Below are 21,428 nucleotides of genomic sequence, written 5' to 3'. Positions count from 1 at the left end.
CATTTGTGATATAAAAAGCAACGTTCCATTTCTCTTTCGTCTTCATTGTAATCACATTTCTTTGCCACCAGAAAATGATATTGTGTAGCAAATTAAAAATCAGTGAACTTTCTGTTTTCAAAACCATCTGCACGTTTGGCCAGATATTTAGTTTAGTTTGATTTGGTGTTTTTACGCACAACAACACAAGTAGGTTATTTAATACTCAAATAATTGGGGTAAAGTGTCTTCGCAAAGATTGATTTTCGTTTCTATCTGTCCGTCATTCCCCTGTTCTTGTATCCTGAATTGTTACACTGATTAAGAGAGGATTATCATAATGGGTATTATGTTTCAAGAGGATGGGTAGATAACAAGGAAAGTTTCGGATCGTGAATTGCCGAGATTGGGGTGGGGTGTGTTTGAGAGTGCGTGTGGGTAATCTGAATGCCATTTACACTGATAGATTTAACACGGAGACAATAGTGTGAAGTCTCTTGTCCAAGAACTTGCTATCAGTCATGCTATGATTGAAGGTGGTGGGGTATTTGCGTATTCTAAAAAAAACAATTTTAAAAAAAATAACGTACGAATGCTCATTCCCATAGCCTTCACACGAAAGATAGGCTTACCCAAATTCTTTTTTTTTTTTTTTGTTTTTTTTTTTGTTTGTTAGCCGTACGAAATTTTCTCAAGAAATATGTCTGTAAAGCGTGAAAGATTTTCTTATTCTTCAAACTTAAGACCATCTTGTGCGTACATTTGTGTTAGTTTGTGAAATGGAGGAGGACTACCTAATTTATCTGGCTACAGACGCTTCCATAATTCATGATCTTGCTTCGGAAAACGTTTTCCTTTTTCCAATTTTTTCATTTTCATGAGAATGTATTTTTTCCTTATTTTTATTTCAGAAACAAAATATTCAAATTTTCCGCATAATTATCAGGATTTGTGGCTTGCACAACTTCGATACTAATTAGAGAAGTTTTAAAGTTGTATGCAATAGACCTTTTTAATATTAGAACTGTGTGAACAATTTTTTTTTTTAGTGTGTCCTATTTTACATGTATCAGTATTTATTGTTTTTTCCGTAGGAAGCATGATTGTTTCCTCTACTCGTTGAATATTGATCTATTAATTTCTTTATGCTAGCTTCAGTTTATCTATGTTTTCTTTCAGTTTACCATTGATCTCGTATACTTGAACTTGTCATTTAGTTAATTTCGCTTTCCAGGACAATACTTGAGGCCACAAAAGAAACTTTGATATAGGTGACGTCCAATAATAAATAAATAAATAAATAAATAAAAGATTTTCTTGTATTTCATTCCGAGTTTGTTAATTTAAAGAATATCATGCTGGTAAAATCTATTTATAATCTAGATTTATTCGTTTAAATACAGTTGACATTTTTATTATATCAATAAATCGAAGTTATGATGTATTATTTTACGATATGAAGAAATGATTGTATCACAAATAGTTAAATGTATAATATTACACATTGAAAATATTTCTGATAACCCAAACGTGAATATGTGTTCTCGTAAATTGATTCATGATATCATAAATTGTATATAGATCATATTTTTTAACATATGGTATTTTAAATTCATCAACATTGAAAATATATCAAATATTTTCGCTAATATTGATAGGTAAACTTTCGTAACTATGTTTAACCTGGCAATGATAGGTACACTTATTTATTTTCTAACATATGTAACCATGGCTGTATTTATATATAAAGAGCACAATCACGTTTTACTATGATTTAAAGGTGCCAAGCACAATCATTTACAATTTGATAATTAACGGATTCTCCATTGAAGCTCCGTAGAGATTGCAGTTCCGAAAAATATATTCATCTCACATCTTTGTCCTCGGCCAGCACCACACATCATATTAAGCATGGGCACGGAAGGAATAGGTATAAAATTGACAGTCTCTGTCCGTTTAATATTTCTCAATAACACTGCCTTTTTAACGTAAGGTTTAAATCGTAGGTACATTTGAAATGCATCGGGAATGGTATAGACGGTCTTTATTCAAAATACGCCAATTCCATAGCCACAAATGTAAAAGAAAAGACTGAGTTCCTCGATCAATTTTTTTTAAAAAATTGCTGAACGTCTTAATTAAGAAAACATAAATCCATACCACGTACCCTATCCATAGCATTATTTCAAACATTGATCAGTGATTTTTTTTGAAAATGTTACACTGCAGTTACAAGACCTAAATAATAGAAGATCAAAAAATAAATGGAAAATTATAAATATTAATTAATGACTCATTACAATATTGTGAAATTCCAAATATTTTGTGGGGAGCTGATGAAAATATTTTACGAGTTTAACATAAAAACAACAATGTGAGTTATAAGTGATAACATTGAAATAAGCTGCGTCAAACCTGATAATAAGATTGATAAAACTTTCCGACGTAAAAAGGAATAAATTATGTTCAGGTGCTGGTTAACAGACATAATTGACATCATACTAGGGAATTTAAAAGGATGTTTGTAAATGCTACTTTTCTGTGTTTATTGATTAGGGTGGATCATGTTATCTGTGTCCAAGTTGTTATATTCAGTTTATCTATCACACACCTGTCGTATCTAGTTCCATAGTCCTATCTTCGACCAGATCATGTTTTCTATGTCCAAGTTGTTATATTCAATGTATCTATCACATACCTTTCGTTTGTAGTTCCATAGTCCTGTCTTCGACCAGATCATGTTTTCTATGTCCAAGTTGTTATATTCAATTTATCTATCACATACCTGTCGTTTCTAGTTCCATAGTCCTATCTTCGACCAGATCACGTTATCTGTGTCCAAGTTGTTATATTCAATTTATCTATCACATACCTGTCGTTTCTAGTTCCAGAGTCCTATCTTCGACCAGATCATGTTATATGTGTCCAAATTGTTATATTCAATTTATCTATCACATACCTGTCGTTTGTAGTTCCATAGTCCTATCTTCGACCGGATCATGTTATATGTGTCCAAGTTGTTATATTCAATGTATCTATCACATACCTGTCGTTCGTAGTTCCATAGTCCTATCTTCGACCAGATCATGTTATATGTGTCCAAGTTGTTATAGTCAATTTATCTATCACTTACCTTTCATTCGTAGTTTCAGAGTCCTATCTTCGACCAGATCATGTTATATGTGTCCTAGTTGTTATATTCAATTTTTCTATCACGTACCTGTCGTTTCTAGTTCCATAGTCGTATCTTCGACCAGATCATGTTATATGTGTCCAAGTTGTTATATTCAATGTATCTAGCACATACCTGTCGTTTCTAGTTCCATAGTCCTATCTTCGACCAGATCGTGTTATCTATGTCCAAGTTGTTATATTCAATGTATCTATTACATACATGTCGTTTCTAGTTCCATAGTCCTATCTTCGACCAGATCATGTTATATGTGTCCAAGTTGTTATATTCAATTTATCTATCACATACCTGTCGTTTCTAGTTCCATAGTCCTATATTCGACCAGATCATGTTATATGTGTCCAAGTTGTTATATTCAATTTATCTATCACATACCTGTCGTTTCTAGTTCCAGAGTCCTGTCTTCGACCAACCTGCAAGCAACATATTGTGACCTTGATGCCGCCATCGTGACGTTTTAATTTACTGTGAATCTAGGTGAAATGAATTGTCAACCTAACACACTGCCAATGTCGGCTGCAAAAGAAAGTGAATCAACTTCCATCCAAAATCCAATATATAACTACTATTTAATTTAGAAATGCTTATTGAACTTTCACCTTGTGTATAAAAGAGCAATATCTTAGGAATCAATTAAATATGTACTGCTTAAAACTAACTCTAGACTATATGCATGTGCGCATTGAAACACCATGTATTATTGGTTTGCAAGCAAAGTGAGAAGGCCAGTGAATTAATAATCTCCAGCATCACTGTATAAATGTAAGGTGATTCTACATACAAGCCAATGAATTAATTATCCCCAGTATGAATCACTGTATAACTCTAAGGTGATTCTACATACAGGCCACTGAATTAATAATCCCCATTATGAATCACTGTATAACTGTATGGTGATTCTACATACAGGCCAAATAATTAATTATCCCCAGTATAAATCACTGTACAACTGTAAGGTGATTCTACATATAAGCCAATGAATTAATTATCCCCAGTATGAATCACTGTATAACTCTAAGGTGATTCTACATACAGGCCATACAATTAATAATCTAACGCATGGATCGGTATATAGATGTAAGATATTAATACCTACTTAAAGAGATTTGAATTATCGCAAGAATATTATCTCTTTAACTCTTCGGAGATTCGAACCCAGGTCCACGGGTAAATGGTACTCGTCGTCTTGGCTGCACGCACCATTTCATTCGCCATCACGACTAAACATATATAAAAAATAATGATACAGAGCCGGCGGTATATGCATATGAGTTGCAGACACACTCGCATTTCGACCTAGTAACTAATTCTAATCTAACTACTCGAACTGAAATCAAAGTATAAAGAATTAGAGATATATTAAGCATTCACTGGAGAATCCACGGATAACACTTTCCATTTGGTTTCGTTTATATTTGTAACTCTATACAATTTTAATGACAATGAATTGGGTAGCCAAAACAGTTTAAAATAATCGGTTTCAATTCAAAATCGCTTGCTTGTTTAAAGTTACACCTATATCTACAAAAGGTCGGTCATATGAACGTATACGTTTAAAGTCACACCTGTCTAACAAAGGCCGATCATGTAAACGCATGCCTTTGAAGTCACACTTGTATATTAAAAGCCGGTCACACAAACACATTCCGCTGCAGTCACATACGTCTTTCAAAAGCCAGTCATGTAAACATACCTGTGAAGTCACACCAATCAAAAGTTAGTCATGTAAACACATACCTGTGAAGTCACACAAATCAAAGTAAACAACATATATCAAGACAAGGGATGCAAAAAACTAGAATGGATTCATAAAAAAGGACTTTCCACTGCTGGTCCATGTTGGCACAAATACATCCTTTTCCTCAAATGGACACAGAACACAATTAATATTACTATATGTTCTCTACATTTGTTTCACAGGACTGACTTTTCTACTGTGTGACAATCAATACAAATCATATGTTAATCTAAAATACATTCAAAGATGACTTCACGGTGAAGTTCTCGTCAAAGGTTGATCTGCTCTTTTTTGAGAAGCTGGACTGTCAAAATAGCAGCATGTAAACAGAACACAGATTTCACTTCCGGATCATCACCAAGGCCTTATTACTCACTGTGCACTGTCGCCGAAATACACACCCAGATAACAACACCCTGAGCTCATATTATTAAGAATAAACAGATACCTTTAAATCCCTACCAAAATGTATAAATAAAACTCTTCTATCAACACCAAAATGAGAGAGGAAAAATGTTCTAAAAATAGACTAGAACTGCATTCGTGGATACTGAACTGGAATTATTAATTGTGACCTGATTCCTGACAGGGTTATACAATTTCACCTCCATGGACAAAACTTCCATCCGTGACAAATCAATGTCTCTTAAATACTGCTGCAAAGTTTTAAGGAATTTCATCCATGAATAGGATAGTTATAGGCTTTAAGCTGACACCGCTCTAACACAAGCACAAGCCAATTCCAAATGTCCGAATTTCAAAAATGCACAAACGTAAAGTTTAATTGTGATTTTGCTAACCAAGATAAACACTTCAAAAAAACTGTAATTAGTTTTTAGTTCTAACACCAATCTGGAAATTACTAGGAAAAAAAACTTGACTGTTTAACTTTCTTAGAAAATTTAATTTTAAAAAATGATACATATTTTGATATGAAAATTTAAATTTAACTTAAATTTTAATGAAAATTTAAAACCTGAAGTTGACAAATTTTGTTCTATGACAACGTCTCTGCATTCTTTTGTGATAAACATCAATGGTTTTCCTTATCAGGTTTGGAGGAATTAAACCAGAGCTTGTCAATGAAAGGTAACACCTGAAATCTGGTAGCATCTAAATATGCAAGCTGGATATAACCAAGTACATGACATCATTTGAAGAGTTGGTGAAGTTCTCTGAAACCAAGCTGGCATGCCTTCTCCTAGTTGTGTAAGTGAGAGAGAGAGAGAGAGAGAGAGAGAGAGAGAGAGAGAGAGAGAGAGAGAGAGAGAGAGAGAGAGAGAGAGAGAGAGAGAGAGAGAGAGAGATAATTATTGTATTTTACATGCTGTTATTGTAACTGAAACCATGAAGGGGAAGACAACTTTTTTAAAACCTGGATATATTCCACATAACAAAGGAGTCACATATCTGACTGATGATACTCTACCAAGTTCCAGTGCTGCATTTGCTCCAGTGACTAGAAGAACTGATGCAGACAAGTTCTCTCTCATAGCAGTGACAAAGCCGACAAATGGAGGTCTCAAGTCAGTTCAGGCACCAGACTGTAATGACACACCTGGGTCTGCAAAAATTCTACGACCATCATCCAAAGCAAAACTAGACCTGAAAGAGACAAATTCAAATGAGCACGATTGGACACGTATGATCTGTATGAAATAAAATGTTGAAATGTCGAATGATATCATTCATAGCCATGGTAATCAAGTCAACATATGTGGCAGACCAGAGTTCCAAATTGCTCATGAAAAAAATGGGGACTTGCTTGAAAGCATACCATGATGTGTAAAATCTGTAGCTTTAAGTCACCAGAGTATAAGTTGGATGCTGAGATAAAAACAAATAGACCTGGGCCAAATCCTGCTGCTGCAAATACGATGTTTCAAGCTGGACTACAAGATACACCAATGTGCAATACCAGGGTTAAATACTTGCTTGCAGCCACTGACATTCCGCCACCTAGCAGAACAGCTATGCAAAGGGCCTCCAACCTTGTAGGCAAAGCAACTGTGGAGCTCAATGAAATGGACATGACAGACAAGCTGAAACTAGTCAAATAAGTTAATGTTATGCGTGGTGTTCAGCATTCTGAGCAAATAAATTTTGCTTTTGATGCAAGATACAATGCCATTAGCTTTGGACATGAAAAGAAACCTGGTCAAAGTTCATCACAAGCTGTTGGAATTGCCTGCGAAACTGTTACAGAGAAGTAATAGATTGAGGAGACTACAGTAGAAAACAAGCTGTGTTGAACTGAAGCATGGCTGAAGGGGAAAGGTTTTGACTAGAAATGTCCAGGAGGCCATGTTGACTGCACAGCAAATCGTCACCAGTTGCACCACATTCAGAGTGTGAAATGGCAAGAGAAATGGGAAACAAGTTTGTGCTGCAAGAGATTTTCATTAGACATGCAACAACAGATGGAGATGCACAGGCTGCTGCTGGCTTCCAAAATGTTTACACCATTCTGCATTCAATGTGGAAAGTAGAAAGACTGTCGGATCCCATCCATTTGGGTCGTTTACAGTTCAAACGGTGTAATTCTGCAATATTTAGTGAAAACATTTTTCCAGGAATAAGCACAAGAGAAAGAAAAAGGCTCAAACAGAAAATTGTCAGCCGAGACATTATACCACGTTGCGGTTTAATCTCCAAGCAAATGATGGAGGACAATAGTGGTGATGTTATAAAAATCAAATGTCAACTTCCCCAAGTAATGGATGCAACTGTGCGATGTTTTTCAGGGGCCTTCTCCAAATGCCGGTATTATTCAAAGGTCTGTGGAGAAGGAAGTACTAACAGCTGGTGGATGCGATCAGCATACCTGGGCCTTCATCAAGTGACTCATCTCAACATGACAGAAAATAATAAGAACATTCTGTTAGAAGTTCTGAAAATGACACTCTCCTGTGATGTTGTAGAAAGACTGCGACTGAACTCAAACACACAGAAATGTGAGGCGGTGAACAGATCAGTGTTTCATTACCTAAAAATGTGAACTATTCCAGAAACTTTGAGGTAAGAGTGCATTCAACAATACACAGACTCAATAACAGCCTGGGATCCACTGAAAATAAAGGTGACACACTTGGGAGGTAATTTTTCAACAAGAACTCTGAGATCACTGGAGACAATGGATAAAGACTGCACTTACCATCAGTTTATCAAAAGCATCCACAAACCAGGAAACGTATTCTAGCAAGACGAGGAAATATTATACAGGCCCATCTGAGGTACAGGACACAGCAAGGAAATAGGAAGTCTGACTACTGCAAAGGACAGCTAGACACCAAGGGCGATCACTCTTATGCAAAGGTTTAGCAGGAGCCAATGGACACTGCAGACAGAAAAAGTTATCTTAATTCCATGTTTAAAATGAAAGTGCTCAAAGACACCATGAAGAACACATTGTACAGAATGGAAAACTGTAGTGGGGAAATCCGTAGGTAACACAACGCATGTTATGTGCAGTTGTGTTACTTACTACCATCTGATGAGACCTATGGAGAGGTCGAAACAATTTTCTCTGAATATGAAAACACAAATAAAGAAATTAAAAAGTAAAATAAATAAAGATTTAAAAAAATTGAAATTGAAATAACATGACATGACAAGACATGACTTATTAGACTAGCTAAATGAATGAATGAAGGAAGGAAGGAAGGAAGGAATGTATTTAAGAAAGCACTGTCATCCCAGCATGTTCTACTAAAATAAAGACCACACTCTTTCCTTTCACCTTATTACTCAACACATCCATCCATCCTTCCTTCCATGCCAGACATAAATTGATATGGATGTGGGTGGGTGTAAAGGATATATCATGATACCTGAATTTATTCCAAATTACAATTTCAACCTTATCATGCGGTCTGGATAGACACCATGGCCAATGCAATGACCATAACCTTTGCAATACTGCCTATTATTGTTAAAGGAAAGACGCTCTAGAATCAGATGATCCACATTCACACACAAACTATTATGGCATAAATGGGATGCATATAGCTCCTTTAGTATAGTCAGACTTCTCAACTTCACCATCAGTGCCAGTCTGTGAACATGTTTTTTCTTCCATGTGTTTGTCACGGGATCCTTATATGACAATAGACCATATAATCCATTGGCTGTTACATTTCCTGTCCATATTGTACAACCACTAGTAGGTGCTATTACAGAATTTAATGAGATTTTCGCTGTGAGTCTCTGAAAAAATCGTTTATTGCAACTTCTATATGGTGTTGGAATACATTGCTGCTAATAATAACGAGTGTCATGTCCAACAGATACCACTTCTGTGAATTTAAAGGGAAAAAAATATTTATTAATTTTTTAATTTTTTTAATTAATTTAAAAACATTAATTAAATTTCTTAACTTTTAATAATATTTTCTGATTGCTACAGTCAATATACGCATGGTGTGAAAATCTCATGTGTCTATCATTAATAATACAATTTTTTTATAGCAATTTAAAGTTGAATCAATGCTGCCCTGACAGGACATATAACACAATTAATTTTACTATATGTTCTCTACATTTTGTTTCTCAGTACTGACCTTTCCACTGTGTGTCAATCAATGCAAATCGTATGTTAATCTAAAATACCTTCAAAGATGACTTCACGGTGAAGTTCTCTTCAAAGGTTGACCTGCTCTTTTTTGAGATGCTGGACTGTCAACATAGCAGTATGTAAACAGAACACATATTTCACTTCCGGATCATCACCAAGGCCTTATTACTCACTGTGCACTGTCGCCGAAATACACACAGACAACAACACCCTGAGCTCATATTATCAAGAATAAACAGTTACCTTTAAATCCCTACCAAAAATGCATAAATAAACTCCTCTATCACCACCAAAATGAGAGAGGAAAAAATGTTCTAAAAATAGAATAGAACTACATTCGTCGGAAGTATTAATTGTGAGCTGATTCCAGCTGCATTGGCTTCTTTCTGGTATTAGTCAGACGTTCGATATTAAAACCTACCAAGTATCCATTTCAAGTCGGTTTCCTACACCATCTGCTGCCGCCGCTTTTACATGCTATTGGTTAGCTGGCATTGCATTCTAAGGGAAGAAACTCGTAATCCCGATAGACGTCTCTATCATGTCTATTGCAATGCACTCGAATATTTGATCTATCCGCCTATATGTAGATCGGCTAAAATATCGGACATTTGGTTCCAAAGATGGGGGTGAGAGCGTCAGAAGAAACTAAATTTATATACAAACGACAAGCCTACCAAGAGATTACGATGTACATACATTTTCATACACAATCTTCTCTCATATCCGGGTCATTGTTTATGAATAATGACAGCAAGCCGTCGTATATTTTCAGCTCTTCTAGTCACCAGTAGTCGTACACGATAGTCACTTGAAACTGTACCGTATTGCTGCCGATGAAATGTGTCGTACACGATAGTCACTAGAAACTGTACACATTGCTATCAATGAAACGTCTCGTACACGATATTCACTATAAACTGTACACATTGCTATCAATGAAATGTCTCGTACACGATATTCACTAGAAACAGTACCACATTGTTACCAAGGAAATCTGCCGTACACGATATTCACTAGGAACTCTACCACACTGCTGCGAATGAAATGTGTTGTACGTCAGAATTTCAATTCAGTTCGTATATTTGAAAACAATAACCATTAAAATTTAAGCAAGACTTATAGTTGAACACACAAAATAAATGTGATGCATAATAGTCTGTATTGCTCGTTTATTTATGTATTTCTTCTGTCTATTGTAATGCCAATTAATAGTATCTAGCGATTTAAAACTAGAAGAAACATACAAAACTACATATCCATACTCTATTACTCTTTTTCATTTCCACAATATCAAATCTTAAAATTAATGGCATTTCAAAATTGCATACACTAGAGTACTTATTATGATCACTACCGTACTACACTCAAGTCTCTGTCAAATCGATTGGAAGTTTATTCATTGTTGTCTGAACTCAATCATTAAATTTATGTCAATACTGGGTAACAAATATCTCCGAAAGTAATATCATTCCATTAACAGTTGATATATTTCTTTAATTGTGAACACGGGCTATATGAATACGTATCTCTGTAGTCAGACTGATATTTGTTTCTGTTGTTGTTATGGGGTTTAACGCAAATTTTCGGTTCAGAATAGGCCATACATGGCGGTAATTATTACTGATGGACAAAGAACCCAGGAAAAGTCCGGGAAGAACTACCGACCCTACGAGAATCTACTGGCAAACTTTATCACGTACCCATTAGAAAACACGCAGAGTTGAGATGGCAGTGATCTGGAACAGTGAGCACTTGAGACCACTAGGCCACTCGGGGCCCCCGACTGATATTTGCAAAATAACATTGACTAGACAGAAGTTACCGTAAATATGAATACGGGTAATATGACCGAGTTTGTTTTTCTAGGGTTTAACGCCATTTTCAGCACAAGATAGGCTATACATGGCGGCCAGTATAACTGGTGGAGGAAAAACCCTGGAAAACCCAAGGAAGAACCACCAACCCACGAGAAGTTACTGGCAGGCTTTCCCACTTACCCACGCTAGCCGAGCCTTGGACTCGAACCCACGCAGACAGAGGTGAGATGGCAGTGGTCCGGAACGGCGAGCGCTTTAGACCACTTAGGGCCTCCTTTGTATGATACTGACAGGTAACTACCCCACACCCATTGTGAACACAGGTAAGATGAATGTGCATTTGTGCAGTTTAGTAATCAGACAAAGAAGAATGATGCTTACAAAATTTATATAAATCCCTTACAATGTAAGGTTCCTGAAATAGTTGGCATGTCTGATTCGGCAACATGTCTTTTTTAACCTTCCCATGCGAAGTTGTGAGGTTTTAAACAAACAAGCCAATCACTGCAGTGAACTTTTGAAGCATGTATGAACAAGTTAGGTAACGTACAGATTACAGCATACCTGGCTGACTGTGTTGCAAACTATTATTTCAATGATGTTTCTGTCTCCCAAATATTTGTCTACAAAATATATAAAAACTTGCAAAATTAATGTCATTTTAAAAACTGTTTACATGTTGTTATTGGGTTCAACGCAAATTTTAGAATCACCACCGTCTTCCACTTCAATCTCTACCATAACGATTGTAAGTTGATACATTTGTTTCAAGTCTGAACTCGGCCATGATATGTATATATGTAAATAGTGGATAATAAATACCCTCCAAAGTAATGTCATTCCAATATCATTTTATACAATGACTGGGTATGAGATTCCATAATCGTGAACACAGGTAGTAGGAATGCCTATTTATGTAGTCAGAATAATATTTGCAAAATACATTGACTAAATAGAAGTTACAGTAATTGTAAAAACGGGTAACATGGCTACGTTTGTATGCAGTTAGACTTAACCTGGCTGATAACTGGCCAACACCCATTATGAATACGTATAATGTGAATTCGCGTTTGTGTAGTATAGTAATCATATAAAAAATGATACTTACAAAATTTGTATAAATCCCTTAATCTGTAAGCTTCCTGAATTATTTGGAGTTTGACATTTCGTCATGTATGTTTTTGGTACCTTCCCAGGCAAAGTTGTGACGCTATTAACAAACCCGCCAGTCAATGCACAGAATTTATGAAGCATGCAGCAACAAGCTAGCTAGGTACTGAACAGGTAACTCCGTACCTGGCTAAGTTATGCTGCTGAGAATTATTAGTTCAAGGACATGTGAAGGATAAACATGAATTGTATCGCTAGATCACGTGCTTTGTTCAAACTAAGAAAGGCAGTTAAAATAAAATAACGACATAATGAGGAAGGATCAAATTATGGAAACAAAACTTCGACCTTTTCATACAAGTCTTTCTGTTTGCTTGAATTTAGTAACTCGAATATATGCATCTATCTATCTGTCTATCAATCTTTTGTCTTTCTTTCTTTCTTTCTTTCTTTCTTTCTAGTTGTTCCTCTGCCACATACTGCTACAATGAATTAAAATCCTCCTCCTCCTTTTCCTTTATTTTCCTTTTCAACTAATGTTACCACCACCACCACGACCATGACTACAACAATTACAAATACTACTTTAGCTACCACTACTAAGAGTGCCGCTGTTGCTACCACAATAAACGGCACTCAGCATCACACCAAACAGTATTGTTAGAACTACTGTCAGGACTCCCAATCTGGTCGAACCACTAGCACTGCCAATCCAGCGATTATAGCTTTACTCTCTCATTGCAATGAAATCAGCATTTATCACCTCATCACAAACTATTACTGGAAACACTGCTACTGTTTATGATGTATTTATTGCTTTTACTCCTAAATTAACTGTATGCCATGTTTTATACAATCACTGCCTGCTGTCACTATTAACACCTCGTTGATATTCATACAAACGCCACCGTTTCAATTTTTTTTTTTACGTTTTTGCTCTTCTTCTGTATTGTTGACACCAGCAAAGCTGCTGCAGATTCTTACTGATCGATAAAATAAAATCCACCACTACAATCACCAGAGATGATGCATCTGCTTTATTTATTACATCATCTTTCAAAATACCACCACCATCGTATGTACTATAAATAGATATGCTCATATGACACATTGGGTGTAATAAATTACTTAGTCCATTTGAAATAACCGCGTTCAGGACGGTCTTACAGCAAACTAGTATGAAACAAAATCATACAATGCACCCACCTGCCAAGTACATAAGCCTTAAGTCCCGCCGTGCTTGCTAACACGGGCCATCACAGCGTTATCGACATTGACCCCTCTATGCTTACTAACGTGCGCCATTGCAGCATTGGCCACATTCACCCCGCTGTGCTTACTAACGTGGGTCATTACAGCGTTCGAGACATTAACCGCGTTAACTTTGTTAACGTGAGTCATTACAGCGTTAGGGACATTGACCCCGTTGTGTTTGTTAATGAGACCATTACAGCACTGTCGACAATGACCCGGTTTGGTTTGCTGGCGTGGGCCATTACAGCGTTGCAGACATTACGCAAATGTGTTTGCTTACTTGTGCCACTATGGCGTTGCAGAGATTGTCTGCTAACGTGGGCCAGCGTATAGACATTGAACACGTTGTGTTTCCTAACGAGGACAATTACAACGTTGTCAATTTAGACGTTCTCTGACTGTGGTAGTGACGGCGGCTATCTTGGTGACGATGATTGTGGTGGTGATGCAACGACAACGATTCAATTAATATTGTTATTTCCAACTCCACTATTTCTACATTTTTGTACATATTTAGCACAATATATATGTTCTCTTCTGATATTGAGGCACTGTTGCATCTTGCATCGTCTTCATGCAAAAAGATAATTGCAGTCAAATATCTCAATACTGCAAAAATGCCGTTATCTGCTGCGCGTAAATTACAATATCAAATTGCCTAGTATAGCTCATGCAATATATGTTCCATAAAACATATTGTCCCTGAACAATTGAATGACAGATTTTTGTGTTGATAATACATAAGTTTACACTCATTACGTTCTATAAGTGATATTTGACTATACAACACCCAACCATTATTTAAGTCTATTTGCAATATCAATAGCCAGGGCCGACGGGGGGGGGGGGAGGGAGGGCTCAATCAGGGATATATCCCCGGGCCCATAAAGGGGCCAGGCAGAACAAGACTTTTAAATTTTCTAAAACAAAAATTTTGTTGGAACAAAAACTAGAAGAGGCTCGGGTGTTTCTCACCCCAGGGCACGTGATAGCTCTCTACGTCACTACGAAGTATACTTGATTTGGAACTGGAATCTTGTTCAGATATATAAACACCACAACTGTCCATAAGACTGTAACTCAATATGCCTCAGTATGTTAAAAAGAAAAAATTGCGTCCACGTTCCTTTGTATTCACACTTCCTTTGTCCTCGTACAAATAATGCCTCACACTTTCCTTTGTCCTCACAGAACCTGCTTACCCCACACTTTAGATGTTGCTTCAGGTGGGTAGTAAATTAATTCTAGTGACAAAATTTTACTTCAATTTTCAAGGATGACTTAGAAAACAAGGTCAAATTTCATTTGAAAGATCGCATCTGCTGCTTTCCCGTTGACTTGTTAGCAGCAAAAATTCCAGGTAATAGCTTTTGATTGTCTGTTCTTAGTTGTACACCCTTCAGTTGACATAGTGAGTTCGACCTGTATAATACTTCTCTCTTTAACTGGGTTATCGATATTACATAGCACGAGGATATATAGAGTGAGAGAGACAGAGAGACAGACTTATAATTATACACCAGACGCAACGGAAAGTGCTATACCTGGATTCTTTAGGAGAATGCTTGATAATAGTAGGACGAATTTGATACGACCGGTGTGAGCAGTCAGCGGTTATATATATATATATATATATATATATATATATATATATATATATATATATATATACTCTTATTTTATAGTCATATTCGTGTGTTTAGTTAGCGGTCAGTTATATACATATTACGGGCAGTTTTGACCTTTGATAAAGTTTACTAAGATCGTACCTACCCACGATAATTTAAAAGTCTGCCCACAAATATATAGAGTTCTGCCAACAAATGTATAGGGTTCTGCCCACAAATACGTTATCATGGAACAAATATATTAGCGTTCTGCACAGATTGATTAAATTATACAGATTTCTGCTACTGACAACATGAGATAAGATACTGGCTACATGAGATAAAATATGTCTTCGGCTGTCTAAAGCATAGACAGCATCCATTCGTTAATCAAAAGCTACATCTGAATTTATATACAGATTGTGTCGATCACGTTGAGCACATGACTTTCTGGTGTGCGCGCGCAGACTGGTTGTTAAAAATTATGATAAACATTTAATTAGCGTACTAAAGCAATATTTTATGGTCAGCGTACACCTAGCAGAGACACGGCATTTGTAATTAAACTAAGATATATGTATTCTAGTTGGATTTATTTTTGCATGGACCTACATAATTTTCAAAACTATATTACTATTTTAACTTCTAACTCAATGTGTACTGCACATTGCATTCGTAATGCCTGTATTGAATCCAACAGGAACAACTTGTCTGCTTTGCAGCAAAATTCAAAGGATAAGAATATCTATCTCATTCATGACCACTTCTCAATATCTAGACTAAAAACGTCCATTTTTTTGTTTCCAGGGGGAGGGGGTCAATAGTTGAATGACCCGATAGTGTTGTATAAAATCTTCCCCTCAAACAATCGGAACTAGTCCAATAAATCAACTCACCAAATCTGTTTTGATACTGATTGACGATAACCCAAAAATCAATATCATCAAGGGTGAGGAACTGAATTTTCGTCATAAATCGGAACATACTCGTCTTTTACACGGTTTGTTAATAATTATATTTCCAGTATAACAAGTTGTGCATTGACACCATATGGATTGACTTGTGCTAGTAAAATGACAGCCTCTGTTAATGTTTGACATTTGTCGTGAAGATGATCACATATCTTTATGATGTCTGCAGTGTGGCAGTTTGTAGTGATGTCTTGCACTGGGGCATTATGCTGCAGACATGCAGCATCATGACACACCCAGTTATATTATCATGACACCAGGCCGACAAGCGAGGCAGGTACTTGTACCACTTCTTTAAGTCTTTGGTGTGACCTGGCCGGAGTTCGAACCTATGATCTCCCACATCTGTGGTGGACGCTCTTACCACTTAGGGCATTATAGGAGTCAATTTCTTTTATATCAATATTATTAAAGTAACCATTTGACTGTTATACACCGACATTTGCTTCGACAGTTCAGGAATTGTGCATCTTTTTCTTTTGGACAGTTGTGCCACACAAGTTTTAACATTGATTTAGAATGATCCTGATAATTGCTACTGATTACTGCATTCTGTGGAGAAAATGTAGCAAAATAATTAAAGGTGGATTGTATGCCTAGACCTCATGCAAAAACAAGTTGGAAATATCTTTGTGTCAACAACTGTAACATGTAAGTTTCAATAGATTTTAGAAAGAAGAAGCTCTGATTACGCTGCAAATATTAACAGTTCACACCCTGTTTAAAAGGCTCTGTTAACTGGGATTAACTAGAACTGTTAATGTATTATGAGTAACTGGTTAAGGAATTTACTAATTGTTTTAGCTATGTAATAAGCTTAGGTTGAAAGTTCCAATTAGTTTATTGTTTCAAAAGTGGACCATATGTAACTGGAAGAACATGTTTCCTAGATTTAAATCAAGTGAAAGAAACATTGTTTAATCAAGTAATATAAAATATAAGTAAATGTACTTACATTTGCGTAAATACATTTATGGGTGGTGTAATGAGGTTGGGTCTAAAGTTTACCTTACTCTATTATGATAATGAGGTGTACCGGAAGGGCCAACTGAATATAACATGTATGTAAATCTACTTACGCTTGTGTAAGTACATTTATGGGCAGTGTAATGAGGTTCAACCAAGTAATATAAAATATCTGTAAAACTAATTACGCTTGCTTCAATACATTTATTGGTGGCGTATTAAGGTTGAGTCTCATTTTTACCTTACTCTGTTATGATATAATGGAAGGGCCAACTGAATTGCTCCGTAGTGGTCACATGGGTTTCATTGGCCAATCATTTGTCGGAACCTGGCAGTGAGTCTTCCGCTTGACGAACTTGGTACATGTCATGAACTGATACAAAGCTGCATGCAGAAAGCAAAGATGACACTTCATAAATCTTCAGTCCATAATCGGTACCCTCAATTGTGCTTGTGCCGTGGTACTCCCAGGGCGAGGATTCCTTCTTCGATTCATTAGTCTCACATTTGGAGTTTCATATGCCCAACACCACATTCGAATCAATAAAGCAGTTGTTGCTGTTGTTCTAGGGTGTAACGCCATTTTTCAGCACAAGATAGGCTATACATGCGGCCAGTATAACTGGTGAAGGAAGAACCCTGGAAAACCCAGGGAAGAACCACCGACCCACGAGAAGCTACAGGCAGGCTTTCCACGTACCCACGCTAGCCAAGCCTTGGACTCGAACCCGCGCATACAGAGGTGAGATGGCAGTGATCCAGAACGGCGAGTGCTTTAGTCCACTCGGCCATTCGGGGGCCCCCCAATAAAGCAGTAAAATCTTATTTGATTTTGTGGAGTCGGTTTCTTCAGCAATTCAATGGTTGCTCTTTCTTCTTTTCAGATCGCTGGTTGAACTCGGACACACTGAATCTCTTTACTGACGCTACTAGTAATGTGGGTTACAGGGATGTTTTGGGCTCTAGACGGTTGAATGGAGTTTGGAATGAGGAGTGGAAAGTGAAAAAACATTACTCTTCTTGAACTTCACCCTGTTGTTATTGCTATTCAGATATGGAGACCTTTGCTTGCTAACAATTGTATTCATGTCCATACCGATAACATGGCCTTAGTTCATATCATCTATAAGCAATCGTGTAGGGAATGGAACATTATGTATTTGATTCGGCGACTGGTCCTCACCTGCCTCCACTACATTATTTTGTTCCGTGCTCGTCACGTCCCGAATCTTCAAAACGATTTAGCGGATGTTCTTTCTCTCCAACAGGTGCACAGATTTCTCCAGCTCTCAACTTGTGCAGAGGCAATTTCAAAACAGATTCCGGAGTTAGCGATATTAACAGACTGGGAGTAATTTGTCCATGTTATTTCATAGTGCGCTTTCTCCATCTTAGGTAGAATCCTACAGGCGCAGTTGGAAGCATTACATAGATTTTTAACCGCTGTAAAACTCCACAACACTTTTCCGGTTTTAAGAAGCGATTTGGCACTTTTTATCTCGTATCATTTAAAAAAAAGTATGCACCATCAACCATATCTACCTAAGTCTCTGCTGTTGGCTATGTGCACAAACTAAAAAAATATCCCTGATCCAACCAATTCATTTTTTGTTCAAAAACTCCTGCAATCGCTTCATAAACACTTACCGTACACAGATGCCAGACTACCAATTGATAAATGCATGCTACAAAAACTAGTTCTAGTCCTGCCAATAACTACTCACAATACCTTTCGTGAGGCTCTATTTAAGTCTATGTTTCTTCTTACATTGAATGCATTTCAGCGGGTAGGGGAAAAGACGGTTGGATAGCCTGGTTGCAGCAGTCCAGACGTGCTTTAGTTCTTTCAGGTTCAGATAGGTGATAATGGTTTAATTGTCCAGTTTACAAATTACAAACTCTCCAAGGGTACCCTTTTTTGCCTAACTGTCTTGCCCCAAAACGTGCAAGACCAGTGCGCTATCCATGCGCTGCGTCAATATTTGCAACTATGGGAGTGTCAGGCGGGACCACTCTTCCTTACGTCTGGGAGGTTGCACATAACTAGGCAAGAGTTCAACCAAGCCCTGTGAAAATATCTCCATTTGATGGCTTTGCAACCTTAACTTTTACGTCTGCTCCATATTATCATATCTTCGTTGGACATTTACTTTATTAAATTGAACATTGTATCATGTGCTCAAGTAACTCATGGAACTGTTAACATCTTTTAATATCTGGCAAACCTAAAATAAGCTGTAGCAAGGAAATTTCCGTTGTAGATCCTGTTGTCATCAAATTTTGGTGTTCACTCCTTGCCACCAATATGTATTATAATGAATACCCGTACTTTCCTTCTTGCATATCTCTTCAAATTAATAAATCGTGAATTAAATGACTACTTGTGTATTTGCGTATTTTAGACTTTTCTGTAAGTAAATGACCGCTCCGGTGGCCTAGTTGTTAGAGCGTCCGCCTCTGATGCGGGAGGTCGTGGGTTCGATCCCCGGCCAAATCATACCATAGACTTATAAAATTGGTACTAACAGCTGCCTCGCATGGCACTCATCAATTAGAGATTATTGATAGGACTTGTAGGCCTGATGTCAGGATAATGTGACTGGGTGGGGCACCATGCAATAATTAGTCAGAATTAGTCACTTTAGAGAAATATACTGCATTCGGTTGAAAATTGTGTTTGGACCTATATCTATAGTACGACCAGGACACATGCATGCATCCGCCCTGAAGACGACTACAAAGTATTTCGTCCACTTATGCATCAGTTATTATAAGTAAGCTTTTCCTTATATATATAAATTCATCACGTTCTTTGTCTTAGGCAAAAGATGGAGAATTCAAACTCCACTTGCAAAAGTTAGAACATCTAAGCCAGCATTGGATAGTGGCATCCATCGTATAAAACAAATTAGATAGCATTGTGCCGAGCACGTTTGTGACAACACATATACTGGACTCATCCATATCTTCTCAAGAGCGGACATCGACCAGACTGGGCGTCCAGCTGGTGGACACTGGCAATGGAACACATTACTTTCGAGTATGTACACTTCCGCCCTATATGGTCGAATTATTTTGATTTGAACGCGATGAAGAAACTGAATCATGATAAGCATTCGATACTGTCTTGGACATAATGATCAGGTTAACAGCAGTTGAGTTCAGTTTATCATGGATTGATATCCTCTGACATATTTTCCTCTGTCGGAGTTTCTCTGACTTTCCTATCCTGTGTGTGTTTCTCTGGCATCTCCTACCTCCAATCCCGTGTTGGATACTAGTAGTTTTTTTACAGATATTATGGGGTGAGTCAACGATATTAATTGTACAACCCTTAGATCCAACATGGGATGAGATCTATATCGTAAGTCAAGGTTCAGATATATTAGCCTATCTACACCTGGACGGATCAATCAGATATTTCACAGCTTTAAGTCTGCGAATTTCAGTGGATGCGATAACAACCCACAGCATCCAGTGAAAATCAAATTGTTCAACTTTGAATATCGTTCCTCCATGATCAAGACAAGGAGCGCACACAACTGGAATTAATTCATAAATAAACGATTTGCCACTGCGGTCCGTGTTTGAATAAATACGTCCTTTTCCCAAAATACGCCTGCAATGGCTTCTTTCTGGTATTTAATCAGTCGTTTGACATTAAAACCTGCAAAGTATCCCTTTGAAGACAGTTGCCTACACCATCTGTGGCCGCAGCTTTTACACTCTATTGGTTAGTTGGCATTGCATACTAAGGGAAGAAACTCGTAATGCCAATAGATGAATGCACTCGACTATTTGATCTATCCGTCTAGGTGTAGATCATCTAACGTAACGGAACTTCGGCTTCCGAAGATGGGGATGAGAGTGGTCAGAGGAAACTTAATTCTGAACATACACAATCTTCTCACATATCGGGGGCATTTTTATGAATAGTGAAAGCAAGCCAGCATATATCTTCAGTTGCTTCTAATCGCCAGTAGTTGTTCATGTCACTAGAAACTGTAACGTGTTACTGCCGATGAAATATGTCGTACACAATAGTCTCTAGGAACGGTAAATATTACTATCAATGAAATGTGTCGTATACGTTAGTCACTAGAAACTGTACACATTGCTATCAATGAAATGTGTCGTACACGATATTCAATATAACCTCTAGCACACTGATACCAATGAAATGTGTCTTACGTAAGAATTTGAATTCAATTCACATA

At 37.0% G+C, this 21,428-nt stretch overlaps 1 protein-coding gene and 1 long non-coding RNA gene across 8 annotated transcripts in view; one reads left to right on the top strand and one right to left on the bottom strand.

Annotated features, from left to right (window-relative positions):
* Positions 1–13,561, bottom strand: part of LOC149788700 (uncharacterized) — a 129,836-nt gene extending 116,275 nt beyond the window's left edge. Inside the window, exons 1-5 of one of the 7 annotated variants that reach the window (XM_089974786.1) lie at positions 12,412–13,557; positions 8,065–8,247; positions 6,340–6,515; positions 4,269–4,392; positions 3,548–3,688 (exon numbers count right to left, since the gene is read on the bottom strand). In XM_089974786.1, the coding sequence (XP_089830912.1) occupies positions 3,548–3,620 (73 nt within the window). In that variant the 5' untranslated portion in view covers positions 3,621–3,688; positions 4,269–4,392; positions 6,340–6,515; positions 8,065–8,247; positions 12,412–13,557. Of the gene's footprint in view, positions 1–3,547; positions 3,689–4,268; positions 4,393–6,339; positions 6,516–8,064; positions 8,248–9,518; positions 9,640–12,411 lie in introns of those variants that run through there. The other 6 variants (XM_089974787.1, XR_016424205.1, XM_089974789.1 and 3 more) reach the window with 6 other exon arrangements.
* On the top strand, positions 9,752–19,599 carry LOC149788699 (uncharacterized). Its single transcript, XR_016424206.1, has 2 exons — positions 9,752–11,626; positions 18,096–19,599. It is a non-coding gene; the product is annotated as an uncharacterized LOC149788699 (long non-coding RNA).
* Positions 19,600–21,428: the final 1,829 nt, after the last annotated feature.

The sequence above is a fragment of the Sinohyriopsis cumingii genome, chromosome 11 (genome assembly GCF_028554795.1).
Source record: "Sinohyriopsis cumingii isolate HCF-2022 chromosome 11, ASM2855479v2, whole genome shotgun sequence".
Lineage (NCBI taxonomy): Eukaryota > Metazoa > Mollusca > Bivalvia > Unionida > Unionidae > Sinohyriopsis > Sinohyriopsis cumingii.
Note: the sequence above shows the minus strand (reverse complement) of the source record. Positions and strands in the feature narration are given on the sequence as shown.